The 18530-nt window shown below is 28.1% G+C and overlaps 1 protein-coding gene across 1 annotated transcript in view; it reads right to left on the bottom strand.

Moving 5' to 3' along the window:
- LOC122849088 (AP-2 complex subunit alpha) overlaps positions 1-18530 on the bottom strand; it is a 58667-nt gene that overhangs the window by 12558 nt on the left and 27579 nt on the right. Inside the window, exons 3-4 of the mRNA XM_044147666.1 lie at positions 16599-16810; positions 16272-16465 (exon numbers count right to left, since the gene is read on the bottom strand). Of these exons, the coding sequence (XP_044003601.1) occupies positions 16272-16465; positions 16599-16810 (406 nt within the window). The remainder of the gene's footprint in view (positions 1-16271; positions 16466-16598; positions 16811-18530) is intronic.

Here is an 18530-nt window from a genome sequence, read left to right as displayed (position 1 = left end):
TCAGCAGATTTTCAATGCTTCACCCGGTACTTTTTGAACCTAAATTTTCGTCTTAAATAATTAATAACTTTCAAAATCCGTGGTAGAAATCAATGATTTTTTTTTTATTATCTTCGTAATTTAAAGAAGTATAAGCTGTAGTAAAATGAAGGTTTTCTGTGAGAGCGTTTTTTCAATAAAAGAGAAAACATGCCGATGCTTCCTATACATGTGTAAAAAGTGTTAATTGTTGTCAACTTTGACCCTAATTATCTCACTTAAATCGTGGTAGAAAATTACAAAAAAAAATTGATAAAATAGATCTTTATTTCACTTAAAAAATAAGCCTCCTTTGATCAAAATCTGTGAGAGGGAATTTTTTTTCAATATTTTGACATACCACCTTAATGGAAATTCGTTATATTTTCTGTATTTAAGACGAATGTACTGAACCTAACACTCTGCTTATTTATATTTATTGTATCCGATTAATTAAAATCGTTAAATTGCCTCTAATAATGCTCTTTTTATTATAAATCTTTTTTTTTTTGACACATTTTGATATTTTCCCATCCAAAAAGTTCAATTCTTTGCCTCTCTTCGATCTATCTATATTCTATGTTTGTTAATTATTTATCTAAGTACATACTTCACTGAAATCACGTATGTTTTGAAGAACTCCCGTTTTCGATAAAGAATCGCCTGTTTTTTTTTCTATTGTCCACACTTCATTTAAAATAGGATAATTTTTGTTTACAGCTTTTCCTTTTTTTGTTGAACTTCGATCAGTTCTTTCATTTAAATACTATTAGGATATGATCAGGAATAATACAGTACTACTTTCAATAATACCGCAGTATTTCCTCGTCGGCCTTCTTTGCGGCATTATCTTACTTGAATATTCATTTCCTGGATGTAATACATTAATAAAATTTAATCCAATAACAATACATCAGCATTTTGTGTAATCGTAAATAAAGATATTTTTAAAACGTGCACCCAATGGCATAACGTTAAAGTGAAGCTTAATTAAGTCAGCAAATTAAGTATATCATTCAATTGCTGAGTATATCATGAGAACTCTTTATTCATACCATAAAACATCCTCGTTACAAAATTTAGAAAAACCTATGTATTTTGAGAGACAACTGTTCTCGCAAATAAATAAATAAATCATACGTTATTGAATATTTATTGAAGTATTTATATTTTCAAAATGCACCCTTGGATAAAGAACGCACCCGAGTGGAAATTGAGATCAAGTCTTGATTAAGACTTGATCAGGCAACATTGATTTCAAATCCATTCTTGATCAAGATGCTTGATCAAATCTTGATCAAGAACGTAACGCTAAACGTGATCAATATTTGATCAAGTATTTTGATCAAAACTTGATCAAGTATCTTGATCAAATCTTGATTACGTTTAGCGTTACGTTCTTGATCAAGATTTGATCAAGATATTTCATCAAAACTTGATCAAATCTTGATTACGTTTAGCGTTACGTTCTTGATCAAGATTTGATCAAGATATTTCATCAAAACTTGATTGAAAAATTGAAAAAAAAAAATTATTTACAAATTATTATTTTTTTATTATTATATTATGAAGTGTGATGTCATTGAGAAGAGTTAGATAATTATCGGGCGCGAAAGTTTTTTTTTTTTTCTAATACACGGTAACCGGGAATCGAACCGACGAAGTATAGATTGACATAGTAACGGGCACGCTTTAGACCGCTCGACCACGGAGGGAAACGATGTACCGTGCGATTTTTTGAAGCTGATATATTTAGACCAGTCTTGAGACATTATTAGGCCACGTTTGGCGTTTTTTTTCTCAGTAAAAGAACTTTTATCAATATTTAAAAAAAAAAAATCGTAATAATGAACATAATATATAATAAATTAAAAAGTTAATGTTTTCTTGATCCTATCTTGATCAAGATATATTTAACAAAAGAACAAGTAACAAAATAAATATTTATTGATCAATTCGTGATCAAGTTTGGATCAAGACGGCCTTATCACGGACGAGTTAAAGTTTTCTTGATCCTATCTTGATCAAGACGGCCTTGGTCAAGAAGAGTTAAAGTTTTCTTGATCAAGTTTGGATCAAGACGGCCTTATAACGGACGAGTTAAAGTTTTCTTGATCCTATCTTGATCAAGACGGCCTTGGTCAAGAAGAGTTAAAGTTTTCTTGATCAAGTTTGGATCAAGACGGCCTTATCACGGACGAGTTAAAGTTTTCTTGATGCTATCTCGAGCAGGTTGTCCTTAATAAAGCATCTTGATCAAATCTTGATCAAAACTTGATCAGGTTTCCTGAGTTAAGGCAACATTGATCAAGTATTGATCAAGATTGGGGGCAAATCAAGCTAGCCTGAACAGATTTCCACTCGTGCACGCGCTTGTTAAAATCTGAGATTTCTTTCAGCATATGAGTGAGTAAGTTGTACGAGTAAGTAAGAAAAAAATAGCATGGATCAAGTAGACTAACAACAAAGAAGTTTCACTTCCCTCGCACGTACTGCTGACAGACACATTTTTTTTTCTACGAATAGAAATAAATCCTAACTAAAACTTAATTGAGACCGGGAACCGAACCAAAAAAATGTAGAAATGTAAGCGGACGCGTGAACCGCTGTGCCACGACATCGCATATGCAAACATGATTTTGTTTCTTTAACTTAACCATTATTCTACCCCGGGACAAAAATTTTGAGTACTGAAAAAGTCTTGAGGCCTGAAAAGGTACGAATTTGAAGACAAAAGTATAATTTTGATTAAAGCTCTTAATTCCAGTCTGGAAAAAGTATTTGAATTTAAGACTTTTGTCTGGATACGTTGTGAACACTGAAAAGTACCGAAAAAGCCTTGAACTCCCATACCTTTTCAAAGTGATTTCAAAAGGGTTATTGTTCCATACTTTTTTGGAAACCATAAAGATTTGTCTTATTTCGAAACGCCAAGTCCTATTTTTCAAGACTTTTTCCGTACCTAAAATTTTTATCCCGGGACTTCACATATTCGTCATCTTTTCTTGCTAACTTCAGCTTCATTCGGTAAACCTGGACTTGAAATAATTGTTGAGAAAATCGGTGTTAAATTTTTTTTATATTTTATCCAAACACGAGCAGGTGCGTGAGCCTGGCCTGCATAAGTCCTAGAAAAATTATCTAGGATAAGGTATATAAAGCTGGCACAGGCATAATGGCACAACCAGATTAGACCTTATCAGTAATAATGAGCTGATTATGAGCTATTTTTGAGCTTTATTTTTTTTTTTTTTTATTAAAAGTTATGCTAGCTTTCAAGAACAGCTAGCACAACTTTTTTATTTATTATGCGATTTCGACCGAGTAAGGCCCTAGATTATGAGCTTTTTATGAGCTAATTAGGTATGTAATTAAAAAAAAATTTTTTTTTATTTTAATTTTTTCTTTTTATTAAAAGTTCAACGTAAGCTGGCACAACTTAAGCTTGATCAAGTAAGGCCTGAAATTACAAGCTATTTATGTGCTAATTGAGGGTCTGGATGCAATAACACGTTGAGCGCTCGAAGACATGGAAACGCGACGTTGTTTCGGTGAAAAATTAAAATTGAAAAATTAAAAAAAAAAAAAAAATACAGTGATCTATAAAATTAAAAAATATACATTTTCATTCAAATAAATTTTTTTTTATAATAATTAGTTAATGCAATAAAAAATAAAAACAAAATTTTTTTTTTTGAAAAAAATACTTTTCTTTTAACATATAACTCGTGATAACTCCTTTAAAAATTTATAAATTGACTTGAAAATTTCACTATAGCTTTATCATAGGCTAGCGATGGCAATAGTAATATTAAAAAATTTATTAATTTATATTGTTTAACTTATTTTATTTATTGTATTGTGCCGATGGAAAATTCAATTTGTCTAACTTCGAATAAAAAAAGAGTTGGAGAAATTTCAAAATCGAGTAACTTGTCAGTGGCAATATTGGTGAGCAGTATATCAAGAAGTTTTATGCAAATTTTCGGATATTTTTATTAATTATTCATTGAGTTATTAATTTAACAACAAATAGCGCGTATATCGTTAGTATTTATATGGAAATGCGAACGCACGAACATAAGCGTTCACGAGAGAGGGGGCTGATAATCACGCATATATAGCCTCAACGGCGGCTCTCAATTTGAGATTACTATTGCCATCGCTAGCCTATGATAAAGCTACAGTCAAATTTTCAAGTCAATTTATAAATTTTTAAAGGAGTTATCACGAATTATATGTTAAAAAAAAAGTATTATTTTAAAAAAAAAACATTTTATTTTTTATTGCATTAACTAATTATTATAAAAAAAAATTTATTTGAATGAAAATGTATATTTTTTAATTTTATAGATCACCGTATTTTTTTTTTTTTTAATTTTTCAATTTTAATTTTTCACCAAAACAACGCCGCGTTTCCATGTCTTCGAGGGCTCAACGTGTTATTGCATCCAGACCCTCAATTATGTGTGTAAAAAAAAAATTTATTTATATTAATTTTTTTTTTTATTAATAATTATGCTAGCTTTTAACGTAAGCTAGAACAACTTTTTTATTAATCATGTAATTCTGATCAAGTGAGGCTTAAAATTACAAGCTATTTATGTGCTAATTATGTGTGTAAAAAAAAAAAAATTATTATAAATAAATTTTGTTTTTACACACATAATTAGCTCGGAAATAGCTCATAAATTAGGGTCTCACTTGATTAAAATCGCATAATCCTTATATAAAAAGGACAGTTGTCATCGATCTTCCTAAGATTTGATTGGTTATTTGGTTTTCTTTGTCATTCTCATGTCATTTGTCATTCTGTCTTTGTCGGTTGTTAATGAAATAAATAAACAAATTTTCTTTCTCAGTCACTCACATTTTTTTTTTTTTCCCGTCGTTAAGGTAATCAATAAATTTATTTGTTTATATATTTTGAAATCAAGATTTGACAGATCGCTTGAACAAAAAATAGTCTTTAAATTATAATAACTGTTTTTATTGATAACTAGCAGAAATACCCGGCTTCGCCCGGGAGCGGTAATTCACAGAAAATTTAATTTTTTTTATTTAAAAACAATTGAAAAAAAAAAAAAAAAATTATCAATGTAAATCTGACATTAGTTCCGAGGCCAGTATGTTTTCTTTTTTGACAGCAGCAAGATGAGTATTTTTAATCTTTCATATGAAGTCATGCATTATATTTTTTCTTTTTTATCTTTTGAAGAAAGGATAAATTGCAATTATGGTAATTTTTTTTTTCTTATTTTTTTTGGGTTTCGGGGGTTTCTTATAAATGTGATGCTTAAAAATGAATCTGCACCAAGGCTCATGTCTATATCATAATTTTAAAACAAAACTCATAATTACTTTAATTTTATTTTATCCAATGGTGTAATGAATATTTTTAATAAAAAATGAACCTATAAATTGAAGTACTAACATAATTTTCATTGAAACAAAAATATTGAATATCTTACATATTAATTTATTCCAAAGCAAAGAAAATATCAATAGTAATTTATATATTTTTTTGTAATTGAATTATTTGACAAAATTGAAATTTCTTTTTTCTATTATTATTATTATTTATTTACCTTTTATAAGACTAAGTAAACCTGATCTTATTCTACATTACCATCATAATTTCTTCATGCTAATATGAAGCCACCATTTGATTACATATCATATGTTTTATTTTATTTTTTGTTTTTATTCAAATTTTATTCGGTATTTTTTTTTTTAAACTCTTGAATGTAACAAGTTGTGACATTATAAATTATTTATAGTAAATGTATAATAATAAATTTATAAAATGCTTTCCCAGTTTGCAAATCATGGCACCAAGTTAATGAATTGAAGTGGACTGACATAAAATGTTTGAATTTACTTGATTTCAATCGCAAGCAGCACATATATTTATTGAAGAAATGTTCCAATTTATATTCTTTGAGTGTATATATTTCACAAGATTATATATATTTATTTCTTGGAACAAAAACATCTTCACCTTTTCCACATCCAGTCAATATTCTACCTTCAATTGTATTATTGTTCAATGACTTTATACATAACCGAGTTCCATTACATAATTTAGGTGGATTAATATTTCTTAAAATCATTATCGGTGCTCCAATTTTCAATGTTAATATATGGGACGGTAATTCAGACAGTTCCAATGCATTTAAAAACTCCATCGGATAATATATTGCCTGTTCAGGAGAACATACTGTATCAATAAATTGATTCATATGCTTTACAAGTTCCTGGCAGAAAATTTAAAATGTCTCTATTTATTTGATTAACTTTATCATTTTTTGGTGCGATAATAGCTCTTTCACATAACCATTCAGTATTAGAATAATTTATATGTATATTAGGAAAGACTTTTTCTATTGATGAATCTATTGATTCTACAATATTACAAAAATTTGATGGGAATGTGATGGTATCATCAGAATTTTTCTCCCATTTTCCATCTCCAAGTAGTAATAATTGTTTTCAAAATTCTGCTAAAGTAGAATCACCCGTTAGAAATACTCGCATATTTTTCGTTAATGTTATTAATTGTACATGTTTCCATAAATATGATTTTTTTAAACATGCATCTATTCGATCAGCTGATGTTCTTCGTGGAATAATTGGTAGAGTTTGTCAAAAATCACCAGCCAAAATAACAACAATTTTCCCCATTATAAATTTTTTGTTATTTAAATCTTGCAAAGTTCTATCTATAAGGCTTCTAATCCTTTTTTTTTGACCATTGTAGATTCATCCCGAATAATTATTTTAGTTTGCTTTAACAGTTTACATTTTGCAGGGTTACTTATAATATTACAAATTGGCTCATCAGATAAATTAAAATTAATTGGCAATTTGAGTGCTGAATGTGCAGTACGTCCACCGTGTAATAAAGTTGCTGCTACACCAGATGAGGCCACTGCTAATGCTATCTTTCCACTAATGCGAATTTTTGCTAATATTAAATTCAATAAAAATGTTTTACCTCTTCCTTCTGGGGCATCTAAAAAAATAAGTCCTCCTTTATCATTTTTAATTATTTTAATAATCTTTTTATATCCTTTTTTTTGGTCGTCGATTAATAATAATTCATTACCATTAATATATTCACCCAAGTTATTAATATCATATGACGTTTCACGTATGATTTCTGAATCTTGAATATTATTATTTCGAACAGGGGATATTATGCCCCAATGCTCTAAATTTTGACCAGATATTGATAAACATTATTTGAATTATCCCATGTAAAATACTTCGGAATTTCATAGTATAATAATGTTCTTGCAAAATCATCTATTTGACATAATTTAAAAAAAGCAGTTAATGTTGTTTCTGGTGCTGTCTAAGCTTTTGTTTCTATATTTTCATTTAAAAAATTAACGCGTTGTCCATTTTCGAGGTGAACATTCCAATGTTTGATATTTGGTTATCGATCATGAATTTTAAATCCACAAATTCACCATATTGCTTCATTACTACTTATATTGGGAAACGCACAATTCACCACGACGTCTGGTGGTGAATTTCTGGAAACTAACTCTTCCAGCCATTCGTATGTGGTATACACAGTATATATGCTGAATTATTAAACAAATAATATTTTTACAAATAGTTTGAGATGTCTGGTACAAAATTTTCACCGAAATTGATTAAAAAAAAAAAAAACAAGACTTTACGTTTCTGGGTGCAACAGTTATTCCAGGAAAAATAGAGATCTAAGTTTCTATGCATTTTCGAGGTTAGACAAACAACAACCTGTCAAAGTAAAATCACATTTTGATAATATATCGGAAATTCTCTCCGTCTACAAGTGGCAAACACATGATACTCATCACTTGAATCAATTTTTACACCAATACTCGTAATATGTTCCGCATATATAATACGATTTTCTTCAAGGAAATTTCGTGAGGAATTCGTTTTTTGTGCCCATGAAAGTATATGCTCAATAGTTAATAACATTTTTTTAATAAACAATAAAATTCTATGCTAATGGGATATACTTTACTTGAAGTCATTAGTTTCTTTTTTTGCCAACTGCTTACAGCGATTGGCCATGCCCACAATGTTTCATCGTTTTTATTTTCTATGGTAAAAATTGCTTGATCACTACCTTTATGTATATATTTTAATATATATTTAACCGCAACGACCGAGCTGTATAATTCGACATTAACATGTGCTTCCATTATTTTAGAAATAAGTGGACAGTAAGGGACAATCCAACGATTATCGATATTTATTTTTCATATTTATTATGAATTTTAGCATTAATAGTAGTCTGAAAACCACCATTTACTACACTTTTTCTTCTATACAAAGGATATCCATTTCTATCCGATCTTGTAGCATCAATTAAAGCACGGGGATAATTATATGAACATTTACCGTTTTTCATACATGGTGAAATAGGATTCAATGGTCCACATGGCCCATGTATCATATTTTTTTAAATTATTTCGTGTAAAAGTGGATCTTGTTCTGGATCTGGTAGCTCAGCAGAAATAATATCATCAATTTGGTTTGCATGAATTTTATTTTTCAACCATACTAAAATATGAGCGTGGTAAACCTCTTTTGCCATTCTATTGAGTAAACCCAAGATATAACATCACCGAAAATTTTATGTATTGTTATCAGATTAATTAATTTTCTCAATTTACATTTCAATACTCTAGCTATCAAGTCATGACGATCGCTCGGTTGCTGATGAGGTAACAATAAATTTTTAATTTCATCCCATCGATTATTACATGTAAATGTAATAAATAAACATGGTTTTCCATTATGTTTTACATAACAAAGAGCGTCTTGTATATATTCATGCATATGCGTTGGACTACCGATGAAACTTACTGGTAAAATAAATGTTTGCCCTATATTATTTACATTTTCATCATTTTCGAATGCATCTTTTAAATGAATGTATTGTTCTACTTAAGAGTTTTTCGATTACATCGAATATAACGTAAACGTTCACTTTCAATTTTCGCATACATATCAACGACAAACTGATTTAACAATTGCTTATAACATAATAAATAATTTTTTGGATTATTACGTATCATAAGTTTTTGTGCATAAAAATCCATTGCTGAAACTTTTTTATTTGTAGTTAATCTAGTATTAGGGTTTATTTGCTTCAACTCAAAATGATATCCATCTTCTCCTCGCCAAAACATTAGTGGATATTGTAGAGCATCATATGACGAATTCGTTACTACGTTTTTGTAATATAATATCACGTCTTATAAATTTATTTCCATTGATTATTGCTGCTACTTCTTGAACAACAGGTAAATTGAAACGTCGTTCATGTTCATTTGAAGGGATTTTATCAGCTCGGAGAACTATTTTGCATTCATCTGTTGGCATATTTTCTAATGAGATTTTGAATAATTTTATCAATAAATTATGTTTGTGCAAATGGTTTTGTAAAGAATCGATAATTTCTTGTTGTACATTTGGGACAATTGAGCACCTACGTTCTGACTCTATCTGATCATCACCAATAAAATATATTTGTAAAAAAGCAGATTCATCGCCATCATAAAGAACAAGGGACCCTATTCTATGATAAATTTGTCCTTGAATTTTGAAGGTAGTTTGATAACCTGACTCTTTTTTCCTATTTGCACCAAATGAAGTCATGTTAAAACATGAATTATATTTTCTTATATTATCTAAAAAATGCTTCGAATAATCTGTTAAACCAGATAAATAAGTGAATAAAGGCTCTTCAGGCTCACTAAAAAAAGGCAATTTTATTTTTCCGTTTGCACAACACATACTATCAGATTCATCTTTAAATCTCAAAGCATGGCAATGTTTACATTCAACATCCATATTACCAATAGAAATACGACAATCATCATCATATATATCGCTATAAGTATAGTTAAATGCTTTCGTGTCCAGAATTATTTTAGATTTTTTTTGTTGTGTATTATGAGGTTCTTTAAATTTTTTCAATCTTTTTGCCAACAAAGATTTTCATTCAATATTTTTTTTCCTTTTAGGCATAATAAGAATATTATTTGTATGCTACTGATAGTTTTGTTCAAATTAAATTCATTGATACGGTTAGTTTGTTGCTATTGAACTTTCGTAAACTTAAATGAGTTTTAATATAGGTTAATCTTATTGACAGCTTATACTTTTTAAAATCGATCGTTTTTTATTTTATATTGTATACATATCTGAAGTAGGCTGTATACTTGAAAAAAAATGCAAATTATTATTTTTTCTATGACATGAAACATTTATCTGAAATTCCCAAATAAAATATCATATTTTTCAATAAACCATAAAAAAAATATCATATCTGTTAATAGACCAAAAAAAAAAAACAAATTATATATTATCAAATTGAAAAAACCCTGAGGATGATAAGAAAATCAGTTTTCACATCCTGGTGATCACAAATCTTATTCATGGTTATTTTTTTTTGTCATCTACATGATCATACAACCAAACAGCATATATATATGTTAAATTTTGAATCAATCGGAAATAAAAAAAAAGCAAATAATAATTATTTTTTCTATACCGTAAAGCAATAATCAAAAATTCATGAATAAAATATCATATCTTCCAATAGACCAGAAAAAATATATCATCTTTAAGTAAACCAGAAGAAAAAATAGATGATATATTATCAAATTGAGAAAATCCTGAAGATGATGGAAAAATAAGTTTTTGACTCCTGGTGATCGCAAAAAGTCGCCAGGGTAGTTTTTTTTGTCATCTAAACAATCAGATAGCCAAACTGAATAACTATGTTAAATTTCAAGTAAATCGGACGAGTACTTTGCATAAAACTGCGTTTCCAAGAAATTGGTCCTTTTTTTATTGTATAGATAAATGAACTGATTTATATATAACTTTATTAATATGATGATGGAAAAATTAATAGGCTTATGTACAAGAAAATAAAAGTATGTCTCTATATAATATCCACATACATTCTATTTAGAAACAAAAAAAAAAAAAAAAGGGAATCATTTTATTCACAATTTCATTGACAATTGAAAATGTAATCATTCTATTTTGACAAAAAAATAGAATATATGGGGCATTCCAAGTCAAATCACCGAGTCATCGGCCTGACCCCTACCGATTCACTTGGAAATTTTTTTCTAGGTGTATTTTGGACCAAAAAACGACCTTATTTTTTTTCAATTTTTTTCCACCATTTTTACACCATAAAATAATTTTTTTTTTCCTACTATCGAGTATTTCTCAAATTAGACCAGGTTTAAAATTCTGAAATTTTTCACATATCATCTCGAGGTAAAAACAAGTCACCCATAAAAATTTGGGAATGGGCCGAGAATAATTACTAATTTTTTTATAACTGATTAAAAAAAAATTTTTTTACGAATTTTAAAAATAGAAAAATATAATAATGGTTTCTTGTAGAAAAATCAAAAATAAAAATAAATGATATCTTGATGAATTTTGTTTTTCCCTATATTTAAGGATGGAAAGATAGAAAAACTGCGATGCTTAAAATTCAGTTTTTGAAGCTTTTACCCTCGAAATATGGAAAGAACCAAAATTTGCCCAGATATCATTTATTTTTTTCTTTTTGATTTCTACAAGAAACCTTATTAGATTATATTAAAATTAGATTATTTTTAAAATTGGTAAAAAAAAAAATTTTTGTTATAAAAAATTAGTAATATTCTCGGTCCATTCCAAATTTAGTGACTTTACCTCGAAATGATATGGGAAAAATTTCAGAATTTTAACGGTCTGAGTACTCGATAGTAGGAAAAAAAAAAATTATATGGTGTAAAAATGGTGAAAATGAAAAAATAAATCGTTTTAGTCCAAAATACACCTAGAAAAAAATTTCCAAGTGAATCGGTAGGGGTCAGGCCGATGACTCGGTGATTTGAGTTGGAATGCCCCATATATATATATACATATATACATGTCTTTTTAAGTAAAAAAACTGATTATTTCAGTATAACTATTGATAAATATATGACTGTTATAATTTATTGATGGAACTGGTCATGTTGATATGATTAATGGCATAGGTGTTTATTTTTATAATTTCTTCTTTTACATCTTATAAATAATTCACGAAAATGAGTAATGTCACACTTTGTTTAGAAGTTGTGGTGAATTATGTAATGAAAAGAAATTGAAACAAATAAAATGAGGATTCGAAACTTTAAAGGTAATAAAATGTAAATGTAAATGAGTCGTATTTAACGTGCTACACTTCTTTTTCATGAAGAAGTTTTTAACACGGTATGCCTCACGTCTTGCTTTCTGTATTTCCAACCGTCAACTCCTTACAACTCATTTTGCGACAGTCATGGATGTCGACTTTTGTAATGCGTTCAAACTGTACGATTTCTATTATAGCCCAGGGAAACCATTTTAAAGGTAATAAATGAATTGACGCATAGAAGGACGTCGGAGTTGACTTGATGAAACTTAGAAAAAATAAGAAGCCCTGTGGTCTAGTGGTCAAGGCGTTTGCCCGGAAAGCAAAAGACCCGGGTTCGATTCCCGGCGGGGGAACTTCGTTATTTTTTCTAAGTTTCTGGTTTTTTTTTAATTGAAATGATATGTTGGTGTTGTCTTGATATTAGTCATGATCTCACTAAAATTTCATTGGAAAATATTTATTAGTCTCACAAGATTTTCATGTATCTAAGCTAGGCAATTTTTTTGAAGAAGTTCTTTGATCAGGCTGGCCTTAATAAAGAGAAGTTAAGGTTTTCTTCATCAATTCTTGATCAGACTGGCCTTATTAAGGATAAGTTAAGGTTTTCTCGATCAATTCTTGATCAGGCTGGCCTTATTACGGATAAGTTAAGGTTTCCTTGATCAATTTTCGATCAGGCTGGCCTTAATAAGGATGAGTGAAGGGTTCCTTGATCCAATCTTGATCGAGTTATCCTTAATCAAGCATCTTGATCAAATATTGATCAAATTTCGATCAGGCTTCCAGTGTTAAGGGAACATTGATCAAGTCTTGAAGTCAAATCAGGCTAGCCTGACCAGATTTCCACTCGGGATCATATTTATAAAGAAGAATTTTTTTTTTTAAAATACTTAAGAACATAATAATTCGCTTTGTGTGAATGAATGATTAATTAATCAAAAATATACATACCCCTGAAAACGGAATAGTAAAATGGAAAATGTTTGAAGTAAGCACAAAAATGTTATAAAGAAATGGATTTTTTTTCGACAAAGGTTGCCGGAAATTTCATTGTTTTATAAATTATATGTTATTCGTGAAAATATAATGTCGAAATTTTTTTAAAAATTAATAATCAACATTAATAAAAAATAATTGAAAAAGAAGATTTTAAAATAGGCGCATGATTTTTCAGATCTTTAGTTTATGATTTGACAAATGGCTCAAGAAAAACGAAATATTAGCCACTTTTTGAATTTATTTTATCTACAAGTCGTGGTAAATATAAAATTGCATAAAATAAAGAGTTATAATCATTTCATGAAATTGTTCGGAGATTTTTATTGAGGGTGAGATTGAAGTCTCAGATTCATAGTTTCACAAAAATTCTATTCAGAAATATATGTTTTATGTACATGACTTAAAGCAGGAAACGTCGTATTTCGTCTACAAGTTAAAGCAAATATAAAAAATAGTCAAAATTGATTTTAAAATTTTTCAGGATAGAAGTACTGCACGGACAAAAATGAAAAGTAAAATTTATCATAAAAAAATTGTATAATTAATATTTTACGGAGGAAAAGAAGAATCTAAGGACAAAATCAAGTGAAAATTACCTATTAATAAAATGAAAAAACGGAGACGTGTTTTTATATTTTTTTAATATGAATTTTACAATTTAAAAAAATAAAACACATGCTTAACCATATTAATTTATAAAATTTACTTTTTTGTTTTCCTGTAGTTTTTTTCATGAGGTGTTTTTTGAATATAGGATTCATGATTTCGGGAAAATTCTATTTAGAAATATTTTATTATGAACATGAGTAATTTTGAAATGAATATTTAATCAATTAATTGGGAATTGCATCACAGAAATAAAAGAATCGAAAATAAAATGATCCAGACTTTGATGAATAAAGTATTATGGGTAAATTATAAGAAGGGTTTTTTAAAAGACATAAGAAAACATAATTATAATTTGCTCTTTTTGTAACTGAATGATTAAGTTATCAGCCATGAAAAACTGAATAGTAAAATAAAAAATATTCGAACTAAACATCCACAAAAATGTCATAAAAAAATGAGTTTTGCTTCAACAGTAGCTGTACGAATTTGTTTAAACTCTATCTTTTTTAAAAATTGTCTTTTATTCGTGTGAACAGAGTGTTGTTTTTTTTTTTAAATTATTACTAAATAACAATGAAAATAATTGAAACATAAATGTGAATTACTATTTTTACAAAATAGCTCAATGAATAATGACATCAAGAGAAAGTATGATTGTGATAATATTTTTTAAAAAACTATCTTCTCATGTTCATAAGAAAAACAGGCGCGCGAAGCGCGCCCAGTCATCTCGTAAATTTAAAAAATTGGCTAGCTCACGCTAAAAGCTAGAATAATTATTGATAAAAAAAAAAAATTATTATGAATAAATTTTTTTTTTATACACACATATTTAGCGAATAAATAGCTTTTAATTTTAGGCCTCACTCGATCAGAATTACATGATTGATAAAAAAGTTGTGCTAGCTTACGTCGAAAGCTACCATAGTCATTAATAAAAAAAAAAAATGTTATAAAAAAAATTTTTTTTTACACACTCAATTATAGCTCTTAAATAGCTCATAATTAAGGGCCTCACTTGATTGTTATCGCATAATAAATGAAAAAGTTGTGCCAGCATACGTTCAAAGCTAGCACATCTATATGAATAAAAAAAAAAAAATAAAGCTCAAAAACCGCAATTTGCACTCAAAAATAGCTCATAATTACTGATAAGGTCTGATCTGGTTGCGCTATTATGCCTGTGCCAGCTTTATGTACCTTCTAGGATACTCATTAAAAGCGTCTTAATTTGTACTATTTTGTACCGCCATTGATTTAATTTGTACCTCAAAATTAAAGGGTGGAGAAAGGGTTAAAAATAGATTTTTTTTCTAGATGACTTAGGGGGAAAAAAAAACTGCTACAGATGCAGAATAATTTGTCCTAATTTGTACCACCAAGCCCGGAATTTGTACCTCAAAAATAACAACGAAAAAAAATTATTTACTCCAAAATGATAATTAACAATTGCAAATCTGCTTTAATTATTGAGGTACAAATTTCGTTCTAATCGGTACAAATTAGCCCACGTTCTGCTCTTTAAAGTAAAAAGAAAATTATTTAAAAATATTGATTTTTAAAGGTGCCATGCAATTGTTAGTCAAACATTTTTATTAACAAACGCATGGTGCCTTCAAAAAACAATATTTTCAAATAATTTTTTTTTCATTTTATAGAGCAGAACGAAAGCTAATTTGTACCGATAAGAGCCGAATTCATACCTATAATTAAAGCAGATATGCAATTGTTAATTATCATTTTGGAGTAAATAATTTTTTTTTGTTGTTATTTTTGAGGTACAAATTCCGGGCTTGGTGGTACAAATTAGTACAAATTATTCTGTATCTGTAGCAGTTTTTTTTCCCTCCTAAGTCATCTATAAAAAAAATCTATTTTTAACCCTTTCTTCACCCTTTAATTTTGGAGGTACAAATTAAATCAATGGCGGTACAAAATAGTACAAATTAAGACGCTTCTAATGAGTATCCTAGATAATTTTTCTAGGACTTATGCAGGCCAGGTTCACGCACCTAACACGAGGCGCAATTTAGACACTAAAATCATTTTTTTTTATTTGTTCGTAAAAATGTATCTTTGTTGGCGATTTCAATCGAATCACCATTTCATTTAGATAAAAAATAAAATTTTGATAAAACACATTCTATTTTTAAATCAATATAACAAGATTTTTTTTTTTTTTTAATATAAAAATTTTATCGAAGAAAAATCCGGCCAAAAAAATTTTTAGGCTAGGTGACTCGGCCTTAAGTATTAGAAAAGGAAAAAAAACTCCAAAATCTAATAAAGTAACACGCAATAAATTTTTTTGTTTGCAATAAAATGTTTCAATACGGTTATAGCGATAAGAAAAAATGTTTCATACAAAGTAAATGAACAATTTTGATTCAGTTTTTGAATAGCTATAAAATAATTACGATAAATATTATTATTTCCAACATACCCAGAAACGAGAAGTTTAGGAATTTCATTACCAAATGCCTCAGCCATTTCTTTGCTGCCAATATTTGCAATACATTGTAAAGCAAGATTAACGTGGATTGGATTGCGAGACGACAAATCATTTTTTATACTTTGGATTATTAGTTTAATAAGATCACTGTTAGTATTAACGAGAACCGATATAAACAAGTATCCCTGCAAATAGAAATTCAAATTTATTTAAATTCATAGTAAGTTATTGTCATATATTAAATAAAAACTATAACTAGAATATATAAAAAGTATTTATATAAATATTTAGGAAATATTCAAGTTTATCTGTACATACAATTTGTTTTTCCGAATATTTGTTAGAAGACAAGAGATTAACAGCTTCCATGTGTCCAAAATCGATGTCATGTCCAAGCAAAAAGATGAACAGTAATTTACATACATATTTTTTTTTTTGATAGCCATCAAGGGTTTTATCACCTTTAAATTTACTTCTGATATTTGCTAATTCTTTATTTATCCTCTTGATTTCAGCTTCTTTGCTTTTGCCTATAATATATGAATAAATAAATAATTATAAAGAAATTCTAAAAAGAATAAACAAAAAATTTTTCTGACGATAATGACAAACTCAATGTTGTCAATAGGTATAATATAAAAGCCTAAATGTAAAGATCTATTTGAGTATTTTTTGAATTGATAAGTCTTTTTCGAGGGGACATTCGTGCCCTGATTTAGTGACAACACGACTACAAATGTAGTCGAAATGTATTAAAAATGGCTGTAACTATGTATGACTACAAGCAGCTAGTGAACACGAATGACTACAGTTAAAAAAACTTCTAACTAAGTGACTACGTTTGACTACATATGAGTCACATGATAAGATTGTCACTACACTTCAGCTTAAGGTTGAATGTAAGTCCCATACACTGAAAAAAAAAACATTTTCACTACTACTTTCTAATAAAAATTACTGTGCTGCGTAGTAAAGGCATTATGCTCGCACTTCCATTTCAATAGTGATAATTTATGAATAATTATTGATAAAAAGTGCTGACATTAAGTCGTAGATTTTTTTCAGATAATTTTACTTTTTCATTCACTTTAATTAATTGATATAAATATCATTTTTCATAATATCAATTTTTTTTTACATCCACAATAACAAGCAATAACAAGGGCCTTACACTATAATTATCGAACAGCAGCGAAGATTGCCGAGGGTTGAATTTTACTATGCTGCTGAGTAATATTTAGCGTTCAGCACAATAAAAATTATCAGGAGCTCAGTAATTTATTTATAAAAAAAAACTGTAGTAATTGTATTGTAACGTGTGGTTTTAATACTGTTTGAATATTTAAAATTTGGTCATTTAAAAATTAAGTCATTTGGTCATATCAAATTTAATAAATCCAGCCTCAAAATCATTGTTTTGTAACTTTGACACATTTACACATTTGTTTTGAGTATGACACATACTTCACAAAAAGTTGTTACCAAAAAAACAAAAGAATCTCTTGATATTAATAAAATATAAAAAAGTACACGGAGAGAAATATTCAACAAAAATTGTGGTTCTGGTACAACAATTTGGTGGCAAAATACAAGCTTCTTTTTTTTTATTCGTTTTTCTTATAAAACTTGTTAAATGTTTTATATTTTTTATTTTGTAGATTTACAATTTTTATTGAACGGTACAACAATTTTTATTGGACTACATTTTTCAATTAACCGTATTACAAATTTTATTATCTGTTTTATAATTTTTATTTTCTTGTTTTATAATTTTTATTTCCAATCTAATATTTTTTGGTTCAAGGATAATAAACTTTTGTTAAACGATACAACAATTTTTGATATGACATGGCATTAATTTTAAATCATTATATCATTGTAGAAAAATTATTTACACTAGATGAACTTAATAGTCGAATTCAAGGCTTTCATTACGGACTTATAAAAAATAAACCATCCGAAATATTGTTAAAACAAATAACAAAAAAAAAATCAATTATTATGTCTGCTTCAGAAATGTTGACTTTGATTCGACATTTTAGTTTAATTATTGGCCATTATATAAACAAAAATGATAAACTTTGGGAAATATTTTTACTGTTAAAAGATATAATTGATATTTGTACAAGCTATTATCTTGATTGTGACACACATTTAACATTAAGTGAAATAATAACCGACTAATTAACGCTTTGTAATAATTTTTTTCCTAATAGTATGAAACCGAAACATCACTTCTTATTGCATTAT

Source organism: Aphidius gifuensis, linkage group LG2, assembly GCF_014905175.1.
Source record: "Aphidius gifuensis isolate YNYX2018 linkage group LG2, ASM1490517v1, whole genome shotgun sequence".
NCBI classification, from domain to species: Eukaryota; Metazoa; Arthropoda; class Insecta; order Hymenoptera; family Braconidae; genus Aphidius; species Aphidius gifuensis.
The sequence above is the reverse complement of the archived record's forward strand: the minus strand, read 5'-3'. Positions and strand labels throughout refer to the sequence as shown.